The sequence below is a fragment of the Uloborus diversus genome, chromosome 2, assembly GCF_026930045.1.
Source record: "Uloborus diversus isolate 005 chromosome 2, Udiv.v.3.1, whole genome shotgun sequence".
NCBI classification, from domain to species: domain Eukaryota; kingdom Metazoa; phylum Arthropoda; class Arachnida; order Araneae; family Uloboridae; genus Uloborus; species Uloborus diversus.
In genome coordinates this window covers 205,495,571-205,522,433 of record NC_072732.1, presented here as the reverse complement: position 1 = coordinate 205,522,433, position 26,863 = coordinate 205,495,571, and the positions used below count along the sequence as shown (strand labels likewise).

General features: G+C 34.1%; 2 protein-coding genes across 2 annotated transcripts in view; one reads left to right on the top strand and one right to left on the bottom strand.

The window, feature by feature from the left end:
• The window catches only part of LOC129216770 (uncharacterized), a 382,782-nt gene extending 361,500 nt beyond the window's left edge, over positions 1 to 21,282 (top strand). Inside the window, exons 5-13 of the mRNA XM_054850986.1 lie at positions 1,238 to 1,423; positions 2,901 to 3,080; positions 4,734 to 4,821; positions 8,834 to 8,958; positions 10,212 to 10,273; positions 13,928 to 14,009; positions 15,117 to 15,201; positions 17,052 to 17,124; positions 21,179 to 21,282. Coding sequence (XP_054706961.1) covers positions 1,238 to 1,423; positions 2,901 to 3,080; positions 4,734 to 4,821; positions 8,834 to 8,958; positions 10,212 to 10,273; positions 13,928 to 14,009; positions 15,117 to 15,201; positions 17,052 to 17,124; positions 21,179 to 21,282 — 985 coding nt within the window. The remainder of the gene's footprint in view (positions 1 to 1,237; positions 1,424 to 2,900; positions 3,081 to 4,733; positions 4,822 to 8,833; positions 8,959 to 10,211; positions 10,274 to 13,927; positions 14,010 to 15,116; positions 15,202 to 17,051; positions 17,125 to 21,178) is intronic.
• Positions 21,283 to 23,409: 2,127 nt separating this feature from the next.
• Positions 23,410 to 26,863, bottom strand: part of LOC129216253 (tRNA pseudouridine(38/39) synthase-like) — a 54,289-nt gene continuing 50,835 nt past the window's right edge. The window contains exon 12 of the mRNA XM_054850451.1: positions 23,410 to 23,541. Within this exon, the coding sequence (XP_054706426.1) occupies positions 23,471 to 23,541 (71 nt within the window). The 3' untranslated portion in view covers positions 23,410 to 23,470. The remainder of the gene's footprint in view (positions 23,542 to 26,863) is intronic.

Sequence of the window (26,863 nt, the reverse complement as noted above, 5' to 3'; positions counted from 1 at the left end):
AATTATGATGAGATAAATATGTAAAAAAGTAGGCAAACAAATAAAGAGAAGCAGCACCTTCGAACAATTATTCAACTGTGAACTTTTTTTATTTTTATTTTTGTTTTGAGAGCCTGTTTCTGGTCGTCACATAGTATTTGTATTTAATTGCACTTAAAAATGAAATTACATACTGTAGCGTTATTTAAATCTATGTATTGTATGTTATGACATACATGTTGTCTAACCACTTTATTTGATTGAGTGACATTCTGTTTTCTTAAACAGTATTTTCTTGGTTAGTTCCGAAAATCCGAACAACTTGAAAAATCATAACTTCTCATTAACTCGGTTTTTCTTATTTTCGACGTTGTAATGTTTTTGTTCTTAATCTACTTCTGGGACATCTCTTATGACATGCCAGTGAGTGATAGTCGCTAACATTGATGAGTTTCCTCATGACATGTCAGTGATAGTCTGCAAGCATAGATGAGTTCTCTCATAACATTCCAGTGATAGTCTGCAAGCATAGATGAGTTCTCTCATGACATGGCAGTGATAATCTGCAAGCATAGATGAGTTCTCTCATGACATGGCAGTGATAATCTGCAAGCATAGATGAGTTTTCTCATGACATGACAGTGATAATCTGCAAGCATAGATGAGTTTTCTCATGACATGGCAGTAATAATCTGCAAGCATAGATGAGTTCTCTCAAGACATGCCAGTGGTAGTCTGCAAGCATAGATGAGTTCTCTCATGACATGTCAGTGATAGTCTGCTAGCATACATGAGTTCCACTTTGCCTGATACCTTCTTTCCACTGCTGAAATGTCTTGAAGGAAGCACACCCTGTGCTCCTCACTCGCAGTGAAAAAGTTGTTTGGAGACAATCAGAATTCGAGTCCAAAAGGTGCAATTTGAGCGACATATTGCAACCTAGCTGTTGAAATACAAGTTGGTTATTACGTAGTACTCGTACATTGCAAAATTTTCCCTATCAAGAAATACCTTCTTGTTTATCAAGCAAATAAGGAAATGAGAGTTAAGTAAACATTTTGAGTATTATATTCCTTCATATCATATCGAGATAAATAGGAATTAACTTTTTTTTTTCTTTTTTGCTAGGATAGATTTTGAGGTAGACCAGAGCTATAAAAAGTTTCCTCATTTTATATACATTTTTCTCTTTGAATTATTTAGAACTTCTACATAGAGAATAACATATGTTTCTTCTTTTTTTTATTTTTGAATTCAGATTCCGACCTGTAGACAACAGTCCGGAGAAAGTGCTCAGTCCTTTGATACAGACTTCCAAAAACCGAAACTTGCCCCCTCCAGCTCCACAGAGTGAAAGCAGCCGTGGAGACCCCGGAGAAATACCTGTGGAATCCCCTTTCTCAGATGTCTTCAGTGATTCGGGAGATGAGTCAGAAACTGGAAGGTAAGTTCCCATTTCGAGCAGCATTTTTCAAAACACAGGGTGATTCAAAATGAATGGGTGAGTTTCAAACATATATTTCCAAAAGTTAAAGTGACACAAAAAAACATTGTTTTCACCTACTTAAATCTTTTGAAAGATGTTCGGATGTACCCGGAATTTGAATCCTGCCTGTATTCAAATCCCTGCCAGACACGTTGTAGCATATAGTCAGCAAAAGAAGCAATTGCTGTAGTGATCTGAATTTTCTGTTCGACAAGATTAGCGGAGATTTAGTGGAGAGGGAGGTAAAAACACAACATCCTTTGCATATCCTCACAGGAAAAAGTTACCTGGTGCTAAATCTGATGACCTATAGAACCCATCATGAATCATCTCTCCCTTAATCACCATTTTGATTAACTGAGTGACAAGTGGGACATTTATCATAACACACAAAGACATCTAACGGTGGTCAACTGGAACTTGACAAGTCGGTATTTCACTCTAGCAACACCCGGTAGTTTTAAAGCTATTATTTTCAAATCATTTGGCTGTTGAAACCATGCCATTCTTTTTGAATCACAAGCCATAACAAACAGAGACATCTAATGGTGACCAATTGAAACTTTACAACTCGCTGTTTCATTCCAGCTCCACTAAATAGTTTTAAGACCATTATTCCCAAATCAGTTGCCTTGTGAAACCGGGCCATTCTTTTTTAATCACAAGTCATAATAAACGAAGACATCTAATGGTGGTCAATTGAAACTTTGCAACTCGCTATTTCATTCTAGCTCCACCAGATAGTTTTAAGGCCATTATTCCCAAATCAGTTTCCTTATGATACCCTACCATTCTGTTTGAATCACCTTGTATTCCCGACTGGGAAATGGGCTGTTTCACCGGGACATGTCCTGATGTTTTCTCTTAAGCATCTAGACCCAGGTGCCCTCCTCAAAACCCCATTCCAAAAAATTTCGTATCATTTCGTTTACAACGAAATCCAAATACAGAGAGTTAATTTTTGTTAACCTAATCTTGAAAGCAGAAAAAATTACTACCTCAACAAGGTTGTAGGCATTTATAACATTTTACCAGAAACAGCTGTTACTTGCAGTGAGGTGAATAGTTTTAAGAGGGATCTTGATCGTCATTGGGAATTCATAAATTGCCTAGGAACAACCTAACTGGGCCCAGAGCCTGTTTCTGGTCGTCACATTTTGTATTAAATTTTATTTAAAAATGAAATTGCATAGTGTAGCATTATGTAAATCTATGTATTGTGTGTTATGACATACATATTGTCTAACCATTTTATTTGATTCAGTGACATTCTATTTTCGTCAACGTTATCTTCTTGGTTATTTTCGAAAATCCGAACAACTTGAAAATCCGAATTTTCCATTCATTCATTTTACCCCCGGATTTTTGACATTGTACTGATCAACGAAAACATGTAAATCCTGCCACCTGAATGCCAATCCTGTCTTCATTACAGTGATATGGAAGAAGATGACGATCACGAGGATTTCTCCAGAGGTTTGGATGCATTCCTGAGGGCAGTGGTAGCCCGCAAAAAAGAACGACGGGTGGCTCTGGAGAGGTACTCGTTACAGTCTACGCATGTGGGCATAGAACACCGTCTCATTGCCGCAGCCACGTTCAACAAGAACTACAGGTACATGATTCAAAAAGTCTCCATTTGACTTTAGGGGTTGCCCATAAACAATGTCACACTTCTTTTTCAGTACATATGACTTTCCTCCCCTCCTTGTCACGAAATGCCATATTTTACACTACTTCCCCTCTCCTTGTCACATGTAACGCTGTATCTTTGAACATAATGTCACCTCAAGAAGTTTTTATTTCAGTCAAAAAATCTTACCTAATCTCTCCTTGTCACATGTCGCGCTGTTATTTTTAAACATATGGTCACTAAACGATGTTTTTATTTCAATCAAAAACTCTTACCTCATCTTTCCGTATCACATGTCACGCTATATCTGTAAACATATTGCCACTAAAAGACGTTTATTTTCAATCAAAAAAAAAAGAAAATTGAATTCTGAAATTTTGAATTCAAATTATGTTTTTCGCAATCACGAACTGAGACAGGACCCTACTCATTGGAGTTATTGTTTCTAGAAACGGCTCCTGTCCCCCCTCAAGCCTGCCTCTCCTCCTGGGCGGTTACGTGTGCATAGTTGTGTGTGTGCGTAGACTTGTGTGTATGCACGTAGGCGTGTGTGAGTATATGTGTGTGAAGTTGTGTGTGAGTATGTGTGTGAACGTGCGTGTGTGTAGGACATGGACGCCTCCGACCAGGAGAAGCGGATAGCTCAAAACCAGAGCAGCCGCGCCGCGCCGCCAGCAGAGGACGGTGGGCGGTGGTGCAGCAAAGGCTTCTGGCCCAAGTTGAAAAAGGCACGGACACCAAAAACGGTCAAATGAGAACAATAAGCAATCGTGATTGCTCAAAAAAACCTTACCTCCTTTCTTCTTGCAACATGTAACGATATATCTTCAAACATATCATCACGAAACTACGTTTTTATTTCTACCAAAAGACCTTACTTCATCTCTCTTTGTCAAATGTCACGCTATATTTTACACGTATTGTCACTAAAAACAGAGTGTCAACCAAAAGGTGTGATGCCACACTGTCTGCCACCTTCTCCTCCCCCTTGTCACAAACTGTGTCAAATTTACGCAACCCCCTCCCTCCTTCAAAACGAGACATCATATTCGTAGTCGACCCCTTTCACATTTAGGTTGTTCGCTGTAAAAGATAAGTGGGGAACTTACTTTGAACAACTTGATGCATATACATGTAGAGGTATGTAGGGGAAAATGGGGATAGTTGATCCTTTTTTCTGTTGGCTATTTTAACTTTTGCTTTAATCAATGGAACTATATAATCTCATGTTACATAAAGAAGTCTTTTAGTTTTTTTCTCATTAAAATGATATTATTTTTTAATTAATTTATTATAATAAAATATGTTCAAGAAAAACCGAAATTTGGAAAAACGGATACGGTGTCTTTTATACAAGGAGATTCGGTCCTAGAGAAAAAGTGTATGAAAGTGAAACATTTATTATTGCGAACTGTTTATAATTTATTCAGTAAAAAAATTAATTGTTCATGTCAAATAAAAAATGAAATAAAACAAAAAAATAGCGATAAAACTAATATTTAACAAACAAAATCTACCCTGTTATACGAAATATCTAACACTGCTGAAGAAATTTGTACTTTCTCATCGATATTGATCAATTATTCAGTGAAAACTCAATTTCCTTTGATTACTATTGTTAACTTTTTTTTTCAGAATTCCGGGAACTAGAGTTGTGTACCTTTCACTCCTTACTGTGAGGAAACGATTTCGTCGATGTGGCATTGGTAAATTCATGTTGAAGGTAAAATCAATTTCATGCATCTTAACAACATAAAGTAGAAAAAATTAGTAGCTGAATAGGACTTTTAACTAATTACTTTTTTTAAATTACTTTCTACTTTGATTTCTAAAAGCCAAAAATAATCAAGCCAAAATTTGCCAAAAGTAGAAACCTGATCTTTACTTTCCTTTTCAAGTATGTCCCGAAAAGCGTTGAATATCTTATGGCTTTATACTTTAATCTTTACTATTAATTTCTGCGCGCGTCTCTCTGTTTGTCTGTATCTATTTCACCTCCGGACTGTCTTCAAGTCAATACTGATACTGTTGGATTAATATTTTCCTGCGTGTTATCCGCGGCGGCATATAATCCGCAGAACCTAAAATCGTTCTCAAGAAAAAAAAAATCGTATAATCCGCAGATAATATGTTGCATAAAAAAATGAAGTTTTGATTTAACTTACAAGTTTAGCATCTAAATTAAAAAACGTGAAGAAATAATAACTTTTAAGGTATAATCAAAATTATTCTAAAAAATAATGAATGAAATCGTGATTATAGTACCTTAATTACTTAAAAACAAAGGAGCAAACGGTCTAATCTTGCAAATGAAGGCTTCGTCTGTAAATGCATGTTGTTTATTTTACATAGCCTGAATCGCGTAAGTAACATTATTCAAGTTACGTAAAAAAAAAAACAACTATAGTCAGCGAAAGAACATTCAAGCTCCGTAAAATAAACATCATACAGGCAGCGGTAGCGGTCTCCTGGTGAATCTTACTGTAAATATTGATGTTGTTGAGTAAGAAAATTACAGATAATCCGCGGCAGCGTATAATCCACACCGCATTAACTTTACACTTTTTTAACAGGTAAACCGTTGGTTATGTACATATTATAGGAAAATATGGTACTGTTGGTAAGGTATAAACTAAGTGACCCGAGTTTGCCAGGTTTAGTTCACTTCACGTAGAGCTGGAAGCAGCTATATTGGCAGATAGAATGCACCTATTTTAGTCCCCAACCAAAATTCAAGTAAAAGACGATGATGTAGAGTATCCTTTGTTCCAAAGACAATTTTTATGAAGACACATGTATAAATATTAGTGCGCTGTCCTTAATGCATCTTGGAAGGGAAACGTGCATCTGGACAAAGGACAGAAAAAATGCTGGTTTAGAGGGTTGAAAAATCAATTTTGGAAGTGTTAATTGAATATTTTGTACTAAAAGTGCACAATTTAAGATGTTTTTCTTTAATCCATTTTTATTTCGCATCTATTATTATTACCAGCTTTTTAGAACATTATTTCCTCTTTTACAAGGTGTATTGAAAGAGAGACGAAAATAGGATAACTATTTTCAATTTTGGTAAAAGTGCATTTTTTAAAAACTTTGTGTGTATATATATATATATATATATATATATATATATATATATATATGTATGTATATGTATATATATTAGATTAATTGGTCGTAGCATGCGGTACACAGAGAACAAAACCCTTAAGGGGGACGAAATATGGTGCATTTATCATGTAACAAATAATGAAGTTTAGAGGAACGTCACTGTTAAACCTGCATTGTAAAACGTATTGTGAAGGAAACGGGAGTGGTTTAGTGAGGCACTCGTGACGTCAAGTCAGTCGAGAACCGTTTCTGTTCACGACATTTTTGGAAGCGCTTTAGGAAAAATAAAATGCTTAAAATAAAAACGTCTTTTTGTGGGAAAAAATGGATCTTAACTTTCTCATGTCATTTTTGACAGGTCAGCCTAAAAATTTTGAAATCTAAAGAGATGCTGTAATTGTCCATTGAGAAACCATCTTCCTAAAAACGCACAACGAAAAAAGAAAGATGCTTTAGGTTCTAAAGAACTTCCTGAAATAGATGCACACCGATTTTTAATACGTTACTAGCCACCAAGCATAGGCGGATTTAGGACTGAGTTCCTGGGGGGGGGGGGGCAGGATTTTTTTTTTTTTGAGAAACATTTTTAATTGCCCTCCCCCCTCCCATGTTTTTGTCTGTTTTCTGGGCCATTCTTTACTTTTTTATGTGTCGTTTTCATTAATGTGTGTAACCATGCTGTCCTTTTTAAATTGACCTTAAAAGAGAGGGGGCTGGTATTAAGAGACTAACGCAGTGCTCCCTTTTAAGTGGGATATAGAATATCTCCAGTTTTAGGGGACCCGGGGGTTACTCCCCCGGAGGAAATTATCAAAAATGGATATAAAATTCTGCATTTTTAAGTCTTATAAGGGTTAATTGGAAATAATAGGCAAATATTTTTTTTTTTTAAGTTTTACGCTTTAAAAGTGCTTTATGATGCAAGTTAATACTTTAAAAGAAATGGTGCACAGATTTAGAGAATAGATATCAAGAGAATAACATACTACCCATTTGAACAATTCTTAATTTATACACTTAAAAGATAAGAAATAAAATTGAAGCACACTTTGCTTAGGAGTTTCAAAGACTTGTCTAATTATTTTCAAGGCTTGGTTGGTTAGATTGGGTTTTTGGTTCAAGAGCCCTTGTAGGCTATACTGCGCCAATTCTTTTCAGGGATTTTAGAACCTATCAATAATTTGCACTTTCCAGCCTCTGAAATTGAGTAGTAGATTATACACTTGTACAATATTGTTCAAACTTTGTAAGAAACGGCTATTTTAAGTTTAAAAGAAAAAATAAACTTTAATTTCCTATTCAAAAAAGAAAAAATCATGATTCTTTTTTGCTATAAGATTTTGGAAGATAAGTTGTTACTATATAAACTCCTCCCAAAACTGGGGAGCATTGTCCCCTTTGCCTCCCCCCCCCCTATAAATCCACCCATGCTCTTCTGAACTGTTCAAAAACGAAAAAAAATTGATTTTTTTTTTTTTTAATTTTTGGAAGATGTGTTGTTACTACATAAAGTCCTCCCAAAACTGGGGGGGCATTGCCCCCCTCTGACCCCCCCATAAATCCGCCCATGCCACCAAGGCGACTAGAATAGCCACTTGCGGCGCCGTACCACACCTCCGGTGGATTGGTGTATAACTCTGTTCTTCCGAAGTACTAAAGCACAGCGCCTTTGGCGCTGTACTTTCTTTGGCTTCGCTTAGCGAAGGAAGTTTAAATGACGTTTTCGGTACGTAAATTACATTCCTTCAAAGGAAAAGATGAAAAAATTACCGCATCAAAACACACATTGCCTGCGTCGCCGCATTAAGTAATAAACAATGTATAAATTATTTTCGCGGCGCAGCTCTATCATTCGATTCTGAATTATTCAATAACTTCTGCTTTTAGCAGAAAAAAAAGAGAGAGAGAAATTACGAACGCAGGATAACGTGGCGTTGAGAAAAAGATAAATCTTCGCTCTGTGAGTCACTTGCGCTAAGCCGCTTGCCAGAATGACGGAGAATATTACGGTAAAGTGTTCAGAAAGAAGGGAAAAGTGTTCCGAAGAAGAACCATCAGGAGAGTGTTCCGGTTTTAATCGTTTTCATTTAATATCTCCGATAATTAAAGTCGCACAGCTATGCCACATAGCTGAACATGTAGCCAAGAAAATTACGAATATATCGATACCTGATTCGATGCTCAATTTTCTGTCGTTCACCAGGAGTAGTGATGACATAGATAGTCACGTACAACAACTTTTATACCTAAAGATGATAGTGCAATGAATGTTATTTATGAAAGTTGGTGTCAAAACTCCATGGAAAACATATTACTCTTTGTCTATTTTGTTGTAGCACTATGTGCTTCGGCTTCTAATAAAGCTTCTTTGAGAAAAAGTATGACGAAATTGACTTTCAGAACATCCCTACTATAGTAATAATAGTATGTACAGCAGGTCAGTTTATTATACAACCTATCCGATTCACAACATCAATCGTAGAATACATATCTCTTTGAATGTCTTTACACCAAAAAATAATACACTTAGTGTAATTTTGAAGTTTAAATTGCATGTGAATAATGAGAACAAAAACGAAACATGAGCACAACGTTTACAAAATTTTCCCTTTTCCTTTTTTTAGAAACTAAAAAGCCCTTCACAAGTGGGACCATATGATGCCCTTGTAGTGAGAGCTGATCCAGTAGCTTTGAACTTCTTCCTCAGAAACAGCTTTACTGATGATTTAATACTAAACAGTCGCTTCAGGTATTTGAACTTCTAGTACGTTTCTCTTTCACATAACTGTAAATACCTACAGGTGGTTATAAAAATAAGGGAAACATCTGTGAATTTATGTGACATTTTTGAAGGCACTTTGTAAACATTAAATTACGATTATAGCTACGTTTTTTTTCTTAAATAAAAACGTATATATTCTGGTAGTATAAGTCCCGTAAGCCTTGGATGTTTTTTCAAAAGCGTAAAATGTCGGACCTCTCAAATTTTTAAAGAAGTCGAATTGGGACAGCCCTTCTAGTTGGAGCAAGTAAATGTTACCAAGACAGCCAAACTATTAGGCGCTTCTGCAAGTACAGTGTCTAAAGTCATGACAGCATACGCATAGCACGACAAAGCAAAATAGCAGAAGGAAAGAGAAGCTGACTGAAAGAGACTAACGGATATTGAAGTAGATTGTAATATCGAAAAAGCGAGCAACTGCAGAAAAATGACCACAGAGCTCAGACAGCATCTGGATTCCCTCCCGTGCCAATGATTACAGTTAGAAGGCACCTTCATAAACAGAGCATTCACAGCAGAGAGTAGTATTTCCCAAGCCACTTGTCACATCTGTTAGTGCCAAACGTTGTCTACAGACTATTGTATATTGTTTTCTGTATATGGTGACTGCTTTGAAGACTTTTTCATGCTATGGGGTACTATAGCATGACTATACTATATTATAGCATGACGCAACTATTTTTTGCAGCGGAATTCAGTGGCATCCCTGTGATATTTAGTACGATCTAGAGTAAAACGTTTTCCAAATTTTGATTTAGTGTCTAATCCTTGTTAGAATTAACCAGGGCCTGATTATCGCGCAAGCCGGCTAGGCCTAGGACTCCAAATCTTAAAGAATTATGCATACCATTGCAAGTATGTGAAAATACATGCATTTTCAAAATAATAAAAAATTATGGCATTAATTGGAAAAAAAAAAACTTCCTTAAAGGGGAATTTTTAGTCATTCTGTCAGAAACGAAATCATTTTTGTCACAATTATAAGGGGCCCCAAAGGGTGTTCATAAATGCGAATGATTAAAACATAGTTCTGGGGTTAGACAGTGGCTCCCAAAAGTGCATTCTGGCGTGCCCTAAACCTATAAATCAACCACTGCATAGTCTTCAGGGGGGCTCCAAATTAATGTGGGCCTAGTGCCTCACTTTTAGTTAGTCGGACCCTGGAATTAACTCCAAGTAAAAATCTTATTTTTCACCTACCGAAATTGATTCCTTTTCAGGGAACTGGAAGTGGATGGCTGCCCAAAAGGCACTCTCCTCTGTTATTTACCTCCATTCGACGGTAAGTAATTTACCACTCTATTTCATGCCTTTTATAATCTTCAATTTATGTACTTCATAAATTTAAATTGAGCTAAACCTCAACTAGATTGTTTTATAAGAGACAAAGGAAAATAATCTATTAAAATGTCCTAAAAAAATCATCTGGAGGGGACACCATATCCTACAGTCACGGTCCATGCAATAATTCTTGGCGCAATTTATCAGGGATAATTGTACTGCAGGGAAAAATCTGACTTAGATTTGCCATCTGGAGGATTCAAGATATTAGTGAATGGCGACAGTTTGAGAGGCCGGTCTCAGCATCAATATTTCAAAGTAGAATTACCGGTTTTTTTCCAAGATAGTCCAGGAATTTACATCGAGCTAGAGCAGAGCTCGATATTGTTTCATACAAAACGTAAATATGAAGAATCTGTTCAAATGTCTGGAAAAAATCCTCCAGAATATCAATCGCTCAGACGCTTTTTGTTCGGTCTCATGGGTGTTCTAAACAGAGAGAGTCTACTGTTTTCAGGTAGTGGCCCAAACAAAATAATGTAAATTTAAAAATATGTTTAAAACTATTTAGTTTTTATTCACAATGAGTGGTTTTGAATTTATTTTGGGAGGAGCACTTTGGTTCTTCCCTTAAATCAGCCCTTTCCTATGTCATACTTTAAGAGGACTTGGATGATTCAGAATCACATAGCATAGCAGAATCATGAAGACACATAAAAGCTTGGTGCAATGACGGACATTCCACGGGAGTTCAAGTTCGATGGTAAAACTTTTCTCTTAAAACAGTAAATGCGAAGAAAATTATTTTTAGACATTAAAATCGACGTAATTGAAGCAGAAATTGAAAAGCTGCTGCATATATGGGTGGTTCTATCTAAATAAGAGTACAGAAATTTTTTCTATCAACTTTATAGAAAACACATGATTTATTTTTAATGAGTTAATCTGAGCTCATCTATATTAGGAATAATATTAGTCATGATCAATCACATTTATTTTTTGCTGCAACAATTTTTTTCCCTTTTTATAATATATACAGGTATCTGCTACATTTCAAGTTTTGAAATCCATGACTTTCGTCCTACTTTTACTCGTAACTTTCCATGACTCATCGGATGCAATTTTTCCAGAAGAATTTGTGCTTTGTGTTGTGAAAATTAAATTGCAACCATCTGATCTATGCTTTGTACATATGTTTATAAAAATTTATATGAAAGTGAAATGTAACTAGCTCAGCTACTATTATAACTAAAAAACAAGTTATGCAACAATGACTAGTTATACACATGAAATAATTAGAGTTTCAACTTAATTATTTTGCTATCAAGGACATATTTATAAATCTAAAATTTCTGGAAGTATTTTTTGGATTCCAATAAATCATACAAAATTTTATATAGGTAAGAATTTACATCAAAAAAAATCATTATTTTTTCTCAGAAAAATGTGATGTGGCACACAGTTTTTCGATTACTAAAAACACCGAAAAAAAGTTATAGTTGCAAAATGATTTTTCAAAATAAAAGAAGCTTCAAACATGAAGCAAAAATGATGTGAAACTACTGGTGAACAGAGAAGCATTTAAGCTTGATTTTTTTTTTCTTTTGCATTTTTTAAAATAAATATTTTTATTTTATAAACAAATAATGAATCTAGAACTTATTATTCTTTTTGAGAGTAAGTTTTCTAGAACAATCCGTGACTAGCAGTAATTTAGCAAATACTGAATTATGCTCACAAGAAATAAACAAATAATTAGAAAAAATGAAATATTAAATTAAAGAAGAACTTAATAATTACTAGCTTATCAGACATGAACAGATATACAACCGCCAAAGTTTTAGGATAGGCTACAATATTGAAAAAATTCTTGATTGAAAATAATAACAATTGTTATGAGTCTCTAGTCTCTTGAAACAACTCGGATGCAAATGACTTAAAATTTTTGAGTCGAATGAGAGCGGAAAAATTAAGAAATATACCCCCCAAAAAAAGGTTCCAATTGCACAATTAGACAAATCAAGAAATATGTGTTAAAAATAATGCTAAACACAAAATTATAAACGTCCGTACGGTAGAATAACATCCTAAAGAAAAACGAGCGAGTATTTTACCAGCGGATGCAATCGGATTTCGAAATGTGTGAAAAATCGGGACTGACGGGTAAAAGCGTAAGAAACGGCAAAGATGAGGAAATTTTGCTCCTAATTTGTAGAATTTGATAAATATGCATGTTCTTGAACTCAAAAACCGATGACCAGATGTCAGTTTCCATGACTTTTGAGCATTTTTTGCTGAAAATCATGACTTTCCTTGACCATATTTGATCATAGTCGAAGTCCATGACTTTCCCTGACTTTCAATATGTGCGGAAAGTGAAGGAACGATGCCTGTCATAACCTTTACCTAAGTGAAAACGGTTGCAAGGTTGGTCTGCTGATTAGCATTTATTTTATGACAGCAATTAACTAACTTCATTTTAATCCCAGAACATAATAGCCTAAATCTATCACTGTCTCATAAGTTACATCACTCCCTCATTTATGAGGGAATATGATGGAATGTTGAATTTTAACAAAATGGCCATTTACTTCTTTACAATTATCTGAATTGGGGTTAGTCTTAGTCCGCTTTAACTACACCTAAATTCTTTTAAATCAATAGTAATAAGAAATTTTTATTATTTACCCGTATTCAGTAGAGACTGATGAGGGAGTAATAAGGTGAAAGAAAACTTATAGCCTCGTCTCTGTCAAAATTTCCCTCTGAGAACTAGGAACTAAAAATCAAGTTACCTTTTTTTTAATGCAATGTGCTGCGATGGCTACCAAAAACTTTTAATTCCTTCAAATAGCTTTATGTACCTTCAACTAGCAGTTAAAGAAACTTTGATAAGTCAGTGAAGGAGTGACATAAGAAAGTGGGTACAACATGCAATAATGATATTAAAGTCAATATTTTTAATAAAAAATCATAGAAAAGTCATATTATAATCCCTATTTGAAAATAAAATCAAATTATTAAAAAATAAATAATGCAATCATACTTCAATATTGCAGAAATTAATTTTGAAAGTTGAAATATTAAGTGGGGACAGTATGAGGGAGTGACAAATGATTAATTTTAATTACAGTATTAATTAATTTATAAGTATCTAAATTATAAAAACTACCAAATTACCTTCTAAACATCAAATTATGCATACCAATGTAGAATGTAGTCGATTTGGAATTGTATATCCTCTCAGGGTCGGAAAAAAGGTTTATTATACGGGAAATGGTTTTCTACGGGCGTTTAGAAGAATAAAAGTTTTCCCTTTAGGTACTGAATGCATCGAGTCAGCTAGTATTAATGCATTCATATTCTTCTTGAAACAATCCTCCTCGGTGCAATAAAACAAACTGTTTTTTTGGTGGCTTTATTTTAGCGCCACAAGCTCAAGGCCTTTTCTACATTGAAAAAGGGATTCTTGCAACCCCAAAACATGCAAGGGTGATTCGCTCCAAACATGCCAAATAAATGTCCCAAACCTCATCAGTTTATCATTGTTTTTAAATAATTTTTGTCTTCTTATCACCTCTTATAGTTTAGTCCACACCACATGTACAGATTCCCCCTGTAAAAATGTGTGTGAACTTATTTTTTTATTTGCTAGGTCATTATCCTCCACTTCCAGGAGCCCAAGAATGGAATAGTGCTGATGCAATGGTAGCAATGGAGGAAGAAGTAGAAAAATGGTAACTTTCAGGAATAATTTACATATTTACAAGATATTTTTCAGATTTTATCTTTTAATAAGTATTTCAATTGGCAAAAATAATTTTTATTTCCTTCAAAACTAAGTTTGTAATATTAGTGATAGCACATGTGTACTCAGGCCCGGCTCCTGGGGTAGGCGACCTAGGTGGCAGATCAAGGGCGCCCATATAGGAAAGCAAGGGAGGGGAGCTTGAGCCACCCCCCCCCCCTTAGAAATTAGAACTTCCTTCCTTTTAGTACTTTTTTCTTTTCAAAGTTGTAAAAACATTTCTTCTCCAGTCATCAATGAATAAGTTATTAAAAATGTCAAATTTTAATGACTCTAATCTGTCCTAAAATCAGCTTCCATGGGGAAAATATCTTGCTAAACCATGGTTAAAATATCTGAGCCCCCCCCCCCTTTACAATTTCACATATGGGCGCCCTTGTGGCAGATGAGATATTAGGGGTGGCAAATTTCAAAATTGAAACATTTTTTTTTGAAGTATAAAAACCTTTTTCAGGACCATAAGTTTCAATGCTAAAATAAATTATTTCGAGTTTGTACCAATGCTTGAATATGCAAAACATAGTTTGGAATTTAACTAAAAATCCAATTTAATTTTGGAGGCGAAAAACTGTGTGATTTAAAAGTCTTTTGAAAATATTAATACTTGTTTCAGTGCCATATGATGCACTACTTTATTAAAAAAGATAATTTAAAGTGAGAGAGAGTACCAGTGCTTGAATATGCTAAACCCAGTTTGGAATTTAACTAGAAACAATTTTAAGCACTTTACTGTTATTTTTATTTTCTTAATATATTACTATTCTATATTATTATTATTATTCAATGGGGGCGGCACTTGTCAATATCGCCTAGGGCGGCAGAACTACTAGAGCAGCCCTGTGTGTACTTTATAAATGCTCCTTGCATAAAAAATTTTTGGATTTGATTTCATAAAAAGCTATTTTGAAAATTTTCGGAAGTAATTAGCAAAATACAATACAAACTTGTAAATTTAAATTCAACCGAAATATCACACCTCTGAAAAATCATTTTATATAATTAATGCAATTTCTATAAAGCTATATACGTCTTTCAGGAGACAAAAGAGCTTAGAAGCCTATCAGACTCAAGTGACCTGCTTGACAAGATTACAGCAAGAAGTTCTCAGGCTGCATAATTTGGTAATAACAGAAACTTTTTCCTTATATAATAACATTTTAAAGCACTTTTTTAGATTGTGAAGAGAAATATTTATTCCTTTCCTAATTCCATAAAATATAAAATAGAGTTCAAGCCAATTCTGAAAATAAATTCACCTTGAGTTTCTCCAGAACATTTTTCATATCACATAAATGCTGCAGAATATATTTGGCTAATTATCACCGAATCTGGCAAAATTTCTATATGCAGCAGAACCAACAAGTCCAAAACTGCAGAGCTGTACTATGTTGATGCATGAGATGCCGAGATTGTTGTATAAAGTGAACAGAAACCACCAAAGCATCGGTTAAATATTGGTTCAAAAAATACACAGGCAATGGTAAAAATAGTTTTTTAACATTTATAGTTTTTTAACATTTATATGCTTCTTATAATTCGGGGACAGTGCCAGAGGACTGGAAGCTGGCTAACATTACACCGCTCTTCAAGAAAGGGTCTAAAGGGAGTGCGGGAAATTATAGACCTGTGAGTCTAACTTCGGTGGTTTGCAAAATTTTTGAAACATTGATGAAAATTAAGATAGTAAATTTTCTAGAGACTAATAATCTATTGACTAGTTTTCAGTACGGTTTCAGGAAAGGTAAATCTTGTGCAACTAATTACATTTCTATGACAAAGTTACCATGGCTTTGGACAATAAGAAGCCTGTAGATGTTGTTTACATTGATTTTCAAAAAGCTTTCGATAAGGTACCGCATGTTGCTCTACTTAGCAAATTAGCTGATATAGGAATAGGAGGGAAAACTTTCATTTGGGTAAAAAATTGGCTGACCGGAAGGAAACAAAGAGTAGTTGTAAGGGGAAATTATTCTAATTGGAGTGAGGTCTTAAGCGGGGTTCCTCAAGGATCAGTGTTAGGGCCTGTTTTGTTCATTGTCTTTATGAACGATATTCACAAAAATATTTCTGGGAACATGAATTGTTTTGCTGATGATGTCAAAGTTATGGGGACTGTAGAAAATGAAGAACAAGCAAATCAGCTGCAAGAGGATCTAGATCATATTACGGAGTGGGCTGATAAATGGGGTATGGCTGTTAATGTTGGGAAATGTAAAGTGCTACATTTAGGGCATGGAAATAAGTGTACAAGTTATTATTTGCAAGGTTCAGTCATTAGTCAGGCAGACAAAGTTACTGATCTGGGGGTCCTAATAAGTCAGGATTTAAAGTTTAGCCAACAGTGCAGCATTGCTAGCAACAAAGCCAATAAGATGCTTGGGTTTATCAATAGATCTATTTCAAATAAATCTAAAGAAGTTCTTCTGCCCTTATATAGAAGTTTGGTAAGACCCCATTTGGAGTATGCTGTTCAGTTTCGGTCTCCTTATCTTAAGAAAGACATTAATGTATTGGAAAGGGTTCAAAGGCGGGCTACAAGGCTAATAAGTGGACTTTCCCACTTAGATTATGATTCCAGGCTTAGAAGGCTAAAAATGTACAGTCTTGAGCAAAGAAGAGACCGAGGGGACATGATTCAGCTGTTTAAATTTATTAAAACGAAAGATGTTACGGGGCTAAAGTTTAGCACTGAAAACAGGACAAGGGGTCATTGTTTTAAGCTATTTAAATCTCAGGCTAACATGGATATTAGGAAAAATTATTATTTTAGCAGGGTAGTGGAACCTTGGAACAGCTTACCGGAAGAGGTGGTAATGAGCAAAGGAGTAGACAGTTTTAAGAGGGCCATTGATCTTCACTGGAGATTGTAAATTGACTAGGACCAGTCTAGCTGGGCCCAGAGCCTGTTGCTGGTCGTCACTTTTGTATTTGTAATTGTATTTATAGAAACTCATAAATTTTGTTGTTTCAGCTGAGGAGGCAAGATTCCACAATACAGTTCCTGAAAAAAGAAAATCAAAGGCTCCAAGGCAGACTAACAAAAGGTAAGCTGAAAATTTTAATTCCTCAATAATAGTACAGCATAATAAGAAGTCTGATCACAAAAACTGTATATTATATGGGATTAGGACTAGTTTCATGGACATTAGAAAGAAAACAAAAAGGGATAGGGGATGGGCTACCAAATGTACAGAAATTCAATCAGCATTTTTAAGTACCCAAATTGAAAGTGCCCCTTTTGCTCGCAAATTAAACAGATACAAACGGTTTTAACCTTTTTGCTAATACAGCCACTCATAGATGGCAAGTAGTTGCTGTGTCCCTTGCTACGGCTGTTCTAGGACGGCGGAAGCCATGAAAAAAATAACAAAAGCAACATCCAATAATGAATACTTCATCAGTGAAAGTTTCAAGCACAAAAGAAAGTACCTAAATTGTCGACTCGAGTTTATCAGAAGTTCGTAAACCAGTTTTTGGGAAGCCTACATTGTTTAACTTTTCTATGAGAAGTTTTTGGTTTCTAAAATTAAGAGTGCCAAAAAAAACTAGTATGTTGTGGCCATCACGAAACTTTCTTCTATATTTTTCTTTTTTTCCTGATCCCTCCCCATGCTTGACGAGGAAGCAATATTCCCAACAAAAACAAAATTACACATGCAAAAACTTGACGACTATCCCAATGTCTGAATTATTGCAAAAGCAAAGCAAAGAGCGAAAATTGAAAATTATTTTAAAAGCCTTGCTTGAATTAATTACAAATATTTTATTTGTTAACAAACATAAGATGGCAACAGTTAAAAATTTTAAATCATTGAGATAATATTTCCTATCATTTCCAATCAATTAAAATCACGAGAAATACGCAGACGACAATCTATTACGATTCATCTTTCTTATTGTTGCATTAATAAAAATATTTTTATTCGCAAAAAAAAAAAAAATCAACACCTCTTGGAGTGATCGGCGTCAAAATTGAACCAAAGCCTGTTTACATATGGATTCACATATATTCCAAATTTCAACCAGAACGTAGCATTACTTCTTGAGATAGGACACTCAAAATGGAAAAAAAGAACGGGTGATTGCGCTACCCCCCCTTTTTAGCTGTTGACACAAAAATAAAATCAGTTCTTATACCCACTAAGGGCTACTTGCCGATAAATTTTTCTTTCATTCCGTTCATTATTTCTTGAGATACAGCAGTCACAATTGACGACAAAAAACGTTCTATAGCTCAACCCCCGTTTGCGTTATTGACACCAAAATTGAATCAGCACCTGTTCCTGTTAATACCAACATATGGACCAAATTTTGTTTGATTCCGCCAGTTACTTCCTGAGGAATAGCAAGCACGCGTAACTCGAAAAACGTCCTATTGCTCCTACCCCCTTGGAGGAATTCGCGCCAAAAACTAATGGGCACAAGTTCACATAGGGGCACATATGTGTACTAAATTTCGTTCGATTTCATGCGGTAGTTTTTGTTGTAGAGCGGCCACAAAAAACTGGTCACACACAGACGTGACACACATACACACACACACACACACATACACACACACATACAGACAGACAGACATTTTCCAAAAATGGTCGAAATGGACTCAGCACACCTCAAAACGTTCGAATCCGTCAAAATTCGAAAATTTGCACGAATCCAATACTTTCGTCTATATATTAGATATAGAAGAAAGTAAAAATCATAGTGGTTATAATTAAAGCTACCTTATTTACATCTACACAGAATTCAGTCTAATAAACATATGCCACTGAAAATTGGTACATATGTGTACCAAGGGACAAAGAAATATGCAATGAGAAAACACTAGTTCAATGTTTTCACCACCAAGTGAGGAATTCTTGGCAACTTCATCAAGTTGCTTCAACTGATAGAGAAACCTTTCAAGTTACTTTTGAATAACTACTGCTTTGTGCTACTGTTGAACATCTACGTAGAGTTCATTCAATTAAACATATGCCATTCAAGAAATACACCGCCAGCTCAGTCAATTCCAGCCGAGGACTGCAATTTCGTGCTTATTAGCACTCATCAGCTCGGCATAGGAGTGACTGAGCTGGAGGTGGAAAACCTCTTAAGGAAGCCAAGACTGCCAAACAAACTGGTAGCTAATACAGAATTAGCACTGACCAGACGAGTGATCGAAACAATGGTTTGATTCAACTCGAATATTGAAGGCAAGGCAGGTATATTCAGTAAGTTACCGCTCTATTGCCAGGGCTTAGGCAAAAATAGGCAAAAATACATGAAATACACATGAAATGACCGAAGCAACCATTGTTTCGGTCACTTGTCTGGTCAGTGCTAATTCTATGTTAGCTACCAGTTTGTTTGGCACTCTTGGCTTTCTTAAAAGGTTTTCCACCTCCAGCTCAGTCACTCCTATGCCGGGCTGATGAGTGCTAATAAGCATGAAACTGCCGTCCTCGGCTGGAATTGACTGAGCTGGCGAAGTATTTCATGTATTTCTGCCTTAGCCCTGGCTATAGGGTGGTAACTTACTGAATATATGCCATTCAAGATTGGTATAGATATTATGTGGACCAAGGGACAAAGAAATGTGCAACAAGAAAAAATTAGTTTAAATGTTTTATCGTCAAATGTTTTACCATCAAATATGGGATTATTAGCTACTTTAACAAATTGCTTCAATTGATAAAGAGAAACCTTGTATTACTGTTGAACAAGCTATAACACACTTTGAACAAGTGATTGAAGCAAACAGAAACATAATTGAACACATTCTGGGATAAAATCAAGTTTTTTGTTCGTAATGTGTCGTTTTTCTTCAAGCTCCCTTTTTTATCCTGGTAGTAGAAATTTAAACTAGTGCATTTTCATACCAAATTTCTTTGTTCCATAGCTCAAATAATGTGCATACCAGTGATGGTGAACCTTTTCAGCTGTGTGTCAAAATTTTCAAAAACAAATTTTGGATATTTTAACATACAAAAAATAATAATAATAATAACATTTCTGATATTTATTTTATGTATTTAAATGCCATTAAACAAAAAAGGACTAAATACAAGTATAAACATCAAAAATAAATGTCCATTTAAAAAAAAAATGGAAACCAAATGGTATGAAAAAGAATGGTCATGTTTCAAATCACATAGGGTAATGGCACCAGTTTCAGACACTCATAAGTTAGGATTTAAAAAACATGAATATTATGCGGGTAAAACTGATGTTGCTGCAGCCCATGAATATGGTGCAACCATTTGTGTTATCCGATTGAATTTTATGAATTGGTTGGTATTTACAAGGCAATGGTGGAAGGTTATGAACAGCCACCACGAGGTCTGTCGGTGTTTCATGTTCATTTGAATTAAATAAGGCTTTCGTTCAAAAATTACAGAACTTTTGCACATTTTGAAGAGAAAAAGGGAATTTTGTCCATTACTCATCCTATCTGTAACTGGGTATCATCAGATTATTTGGTGTCTGTTACTGGGGGTCGGACCTTTTTTTGAAATTGAGCAAATAAACATAGAATTAACTAATTCGGGGGATCCAGAAGTAGTCAAACTTTAGATAAGATGTAGTTGCATGAGAGAAAAACAGTTTTAAAATTTTAAATACATTAAAGGCTCAGCAAATTGAGTTAACCTGAGAGCGATGTCTTAAGTGTGCCTGTTACTGGTGATGTTACCCTAACTTTTCTATTTTTTGCAAAAGTTTTTTTGCAAAAAAAAAAAAAAAAAACTGGGCTACAAAATTTTTTCAATGTTTTGCTGGTCTGTGTGTGTAAAAAGGTTGAGAAATGTTGTTCTAGATTGCTTAGCCAAAAACCTATATTTAAGTGAAAACATTGTTTTATCAGTAAAATATTTAACAAATGTATGTTTTTCATAAATAAACCCAAGCCCAAGAATTTCAAACAAAATCCCAAGAACTCAAGGTCTCTATTGAAAACCCTGTCTTGCAAGGATAACCTGAGCCATGGCAGCCCTGATCATACCAGTAAAAAAAACTTATTTGGATAAACAAACACAATTTGCCTGAATGAAAAAAGAAACTTCTCAAACAGAGAATTAGCTAACCTTATAAATTTTAATGCAACCTTTTTTCTTCCAGTTGAGAGGAATTCGGCACAAGCACTGATAGATGTTTTAGAAAAAGAAGCAGCAGACTTCGAGCGTTTTTGTACCATCCAGTATCAGAATACCGAAGCAAGATGATTGTCTCAACATACAGTAACACCTTATGAATAATCGCTGTACAGGTTATTTTCATAATGTTTCTGAGTATAGGACTGTAAATTTACATGTAAATGTACATTTAAATATATGTGTATAAAACAAATATGTCAACTATGGCAAACTTTTACACAACTTTTGGTTTACAAGGAAAATATTGCAACTCTAAATTGCCTTTCCTTAAAAAGATATATTTTTTCTAAGTCTAGTTTAAATCAGTTACATTGTTAGTTAGCGCTCTTGGTTAAACATAACTTTTAAAATTGTATTACATTTTTAGTTTTTAATTGAACCATGCCAATAAACTTTCGCCATAATACAGAGGGCTGCCTATTTATAGTAATAAAATTAAGAAAAACACCAAGATAATTATTAAATTGTACAATTCTAAAAATGTAAACCACAAGAAAAGGCTTTTCTTTTTTGAATAGAAGGTTTTTATTTCCTTCCTTTATTTTTGTTCATACACCTCCTTTCTTTTTACTATCTTAAAAGTACAGCAAAACCTTTTATTTTGTAGCTATTATATTAAAATTATGCCAAATTATTTTCTTTTCATTTTCATCCGCATCTGTTATGTTTAGTACTGGTTTTTAAAAGTAGCTCATTTATAAAGAATAGCAACTGCGGCTGATTAAGTTTGTGACAACTCTTCACTTTCCTAAAGAATTATTTTTTTTCTAATGCTGAGCTAAACGAAAAAATTCCAGATCTGCGTAGGTCTTGACTTTGTTTGTTCCCAAGCCAAAATTTTAAGACACTAGTGGATATCCATAGAAGCAAAAACCTTTTTATGAACTGCAAAAAATATCTAAATTCCCAGATTTCTTTAATGTTCTCTAAATTGAATTTTTTTCATTAGTAAGCAAAATTACTTAATTCTAGCACAATTAAGTTATTACAAATTTACATTAAAAATTTAAGTAATTTACGCTCAGGAGTGCCGTGATGGGATGTCGCAGAAGGTCAATGGCTACCCAAAAAGTTGTCTGATTCAGCATATTTTAACCGACGATTCCGAAAAATGTGGAGAAAGTAGACATAAACAGTGTTGTAATTATTTTATTTAACTCTTTCATGATATTTTGTGTGTATCTTTTCATTCGATGTAAATATGCATGCATTTTATTTATTTATTTATCTATTTACTTTATAATTCAGCAAAATTCAGAGTTTAATTTGGGAAATTGAGAATTTCCTGTTCCAAAAATTTAGGTTTGTGGCATCCCTTTTCTCACTGTAGAGCTTAATTTGTTCCCTGTTCTTTTTAATAGGCAAGGTATTAAAACATCTTTACTGTTCTTAGGAACAAGTATAATAAAGAATAGAGACGTATCGAGTACTCCGTAACTACTCAGTACTTGACCTATTCGGCCAATACCGAGCAGTTGTAAAAAATGGAATATTGTCAAGACACATTTTACAATTAATAAAAAAGTACAACCACATAATATACTGCAATCATTTACAGTTCAAATTAACAATTCAAATTTAAATTTTGAGAATAATGAATTTGTTATGCTTCAATGGAGTAAATAATTATTTTAATATCTCCAAAGTTAACTTATAACTTATTTAAAATAGGGCAGTGTAAAAAATGAAATTTTTATATTATGTTTGGTGAACTAGAACTATAATCTATTGATATAACTTGTTCGAATTCCAACTTTATTAATCATACCTTTTATGTATTTGTTTGTTTTTAATTTAAAAAAAGACCTTTTTATAAAATTTTTGACACAAACAAAAATCTTAAACAATGTGTAGTTAAATTTCAGCTGGAATTTTGTTTTATAAACTATTATATGGACATGGAGGTCATTACTATTCCGATGAGTTCGAAATTCATTACATGTGTCAGTAGTGCCTCTCAAAACATAATTGATGCTCAGTAACTCGGCTACTGGGCCAAAGTGCTACTCGGTACGTCTCTAATAAAGAAGTAAAATTCTTAGTATCCAAATCAGATATTTGCATCCTGCAAAATATTGTTGGATATTATTAAATATTCAAGCAATATACTAATTTTTAATTATTTTCATTTTTTTACCATTAAAAGGAAAAATTGCAAAGCAGTTCAGATATGATTGATATTTTATTTACAAATGTTTTCGATTTCATTTACAGCACAAATGGACATTAATATTATACATAATTGGCTGATGACCTTTCATTCTTTAGGTTGAATAAGATCTTGTTTTAGCTTTTTGCTGAAGTGTTCTATTCTTTCTTCTAAACTCTCTGTAAGAAAATAATTTAGAGTAAATCTAAATTAAATTCTAAAAAAATTTCTAACCTTTTACTCAATGATAACATATTTTTTAGCATTTATGAGGAGACAAAAAGGTGAAAAAGATAAATCACTTATACCTAATTGTAACCATTTTCTTCGATTTTCTACAACAAAACTAATATATATGGAAGGATTAGTCTTTAAAGAAATGATCTGTATTTGAGTCATTGTATGACAAGTGACCTAATGGTCCCCACTCAATCTGCAAATTAGATGAAATTTTATATTGACATGGAAATGCCTTGGAAACTAGTTTATGCAACTTTTCAGATTCCAAGTTCCCAAATCCTGAGGATATAGGATTCCCCGAAAAAATGCTGCAAAATGATGGATCAGCTTTGCGAAACTGATTGCCATGCTTAGACGAAGGGTGCAGAAAACTTTATCACACTGGAAGCCTGAAATTTTGGAAGCTATGTTTTGTTGTTAAGACTTTTTAGTATTTTTGTGAGTTTGAGCTCATTAGATTCTGTGTACCATGCTTGCAAACTCGAGGGGGGAATCTTTTTCCGGATTTTAAATTGACATAGATTTTGAACAAAAATAATTCAAATGTTCATACTTTGTGATTCTATTGTCAAAATACTTGTTTTTAATAGGTTACAGTTGCAGAGCATTGATCTTCTAAAAGCCTATGCTGTAACTCAAGTTCGCTGCCTTGTATCTTTTCGTTAGTACCATTAGAAGTACATTCTTTCTATTGAAAAGGTTTTTTTTTTTTTGACAGTGTTCTTTCAGACTAGGATGAAAAATTGAAATTAAAATACTGCCTATCACAACAAATTGCCATGATTAGGCTAAAGTTGCAAAAATTTTATCACACTGGAAGCCAGAAAATTTAGGAGCTTTAAGTACTTTTAGTTGTCAATACGTTCTAATATTTTTGTGAGTTTGAGTTCATTAACTTTTGTGTAGTACGCAGGCAAAGTGGAGAAATTTTTCCTTGATTTTGGATTGTCATAAATTCTGAACAAAAACAGTACAAAAGCTTGTGTGTGTTCATCATAATTCTACTGTCAAAATGCTTGTTTTGAATTGGGTTACAGTTGCAGAGCAAAAATTTTGATTTTCTAAAAGATATTGTCATCCAAAGTGGCTATCAAAATCTTTCACATGAAACATAGCCTGTTTTCAATGCTCTGTAGCTGTTTTGTCATCCTTGGAAAGAACAGATTTCTTTCTTATAGAACTAGTTTTCAGCGATGGTGTCTTTCAGATAAGCATAAGAAAATGAGCTTGAAATACTGTCTGTTGTTTACTAGAAAAACTCATTCTGCAATGATATAAGAATAATTGCCATGGGGGAAACTGGTTTATAGTGATTTTACAACTGTTATTAGTCAGAAATAGTTTTTTATTCATCTTTTCAAAAGTTAGTTTTTTAAAGAGGAGGAAGAAAAAAATTATTCTTGACTAGCAGCAGTTTAAAAATCACTATAAACCGGTTTCTATGGCGATTACCATTCATTAAAATTGTAGGACAAGCTTTTTTCAAGAATGGCAGACAGATTTTCAAGCTCTTTTTTCATCCTTATCTGTAAGAACTCCATAAAAAAAACCTACTTTGAAGGTAAAAAATCTTTTCTTTGTAATGGTGTTCACAAAAAGAAGATTGTGAAATTAATAAAAACCTGAGGTACAATGCAAAGAAAACAGGTTATATTTTCATGCAAAAGACTTTAATGGTCGCTGTGGAAGACAATATTTTTTTACAAAATCAAAATTTATGCTCTGCAGATGTAATCTCCCCCCGCCCCCACAACTACACACACAAGCATTTTTATGATAGAATTACGATGTTTAAGCCTTTTAATAATTTTTGCTCAGAATTTACGACATCATTAAATCCCAGGAAAATGTATCCTAGGAAAAAACGCATTTTCAAGACTTTGCATGCGTTCTACAGTAAAATTAAAAGATGTCAAGCTGACAAAAATTCTTAAATGTGCGAACAACTAAAAGTACTTTAATTACCCAAGCCTTCTCATGCAATGAAATTTTCCACAACTTTAGCCTAAACAGGACAATTTGTTACGGCAGACAGTATTTCAAGCTCATTTTTTCATCCTTATCTGTAAGGAAACCATAAAAACTATTTCAAAAGGAAAAAATCTTTTCTTTCTAATGGTGCGAACTTGAGCTTACACTTTAGAAAAATAGGCAATTTTTCATGCAATTGATTCTCATGGCCACTTAGGTAGAACATTGTAACTTGTTTAAAAAAAAGTATTCTGACAGTAAATTACAATGTACGAGCCTTTGAATTATTTTTGTTCCAAATTTATGGCAACCGAAAATCAAAGAAAAAATTTCCCTGTTACCCTTTAAAATGTAATGAGCTCAATCTCACTAAAGTACCAAAAAGGGTTATCAGTCAAATGTACTTTAAGCTCCCAAAATTTCAAATTTCCAGTGTAATCAAATTTTCTGCAACCTTTAGCTATGGCAGTTCTTCTCACAAAGCTGATGTACCATTTTAGAGCACTTTTTTGGAAGATCCTCCCGATTTGGGTCTTGGAAGCTGAAAATGTGCAGTTGCTAGTTTCAAAGACACCTCTATAAAATGTCATCCAATTCGCAAACAACCAGGAGGGATAATTTGAAAAATGAGGCAGTTAACGTGGAATGACTCATTTTTGAAATGATATTACTGAATGGGGTCACTCATGTAAATATCTAACACAAAACTTTTATAGGAAAAGGCCATGTTTATACTTACTTAAAAGAGTGAGTCGATGTCAAGTAGCGTATTGGAAGAAATTTTATAGAGGTGCAAAGATGCCTTTAAAACTAACATAGGCAAATTTTCAACTTCAGAGTTCCAACTTTCTGAGGATCTAGTATCCCCCCAAACAGGTGATTTAAAGTGGCGGGTGAGCTTTTTGTGACAAACTGCCATATTCAGGCTAATGTTGCAGAAAATTTTATCACACTGGAAGCCTGAAATTTTGGGAGCTTAAAGTATGTTTTGCTGTTCATACATTCAAGTATTTTTGTAAGTTTGAGCTCATTAGATTTTAGGTAGCACGCACGTGAATTAAGGAAAAAACATGGTGTAAAAAAAATTCCTGGATGCCACAACTTCTGAACAAAAATAATTCAAAGCTTTGTACTTCCTGATTCTATTGTAAAAATACTTGTTTTTAATAAGTTACAGTTTCAGTGCTTAAATATCTATTTTCTAAAACTTAATGGCATCCAAATGGTAATCCAATTTGTTCAAGTTTAAAACCGCCTGTTTTCAAACTCGCTGTAGCTTAAGTTTGTCAC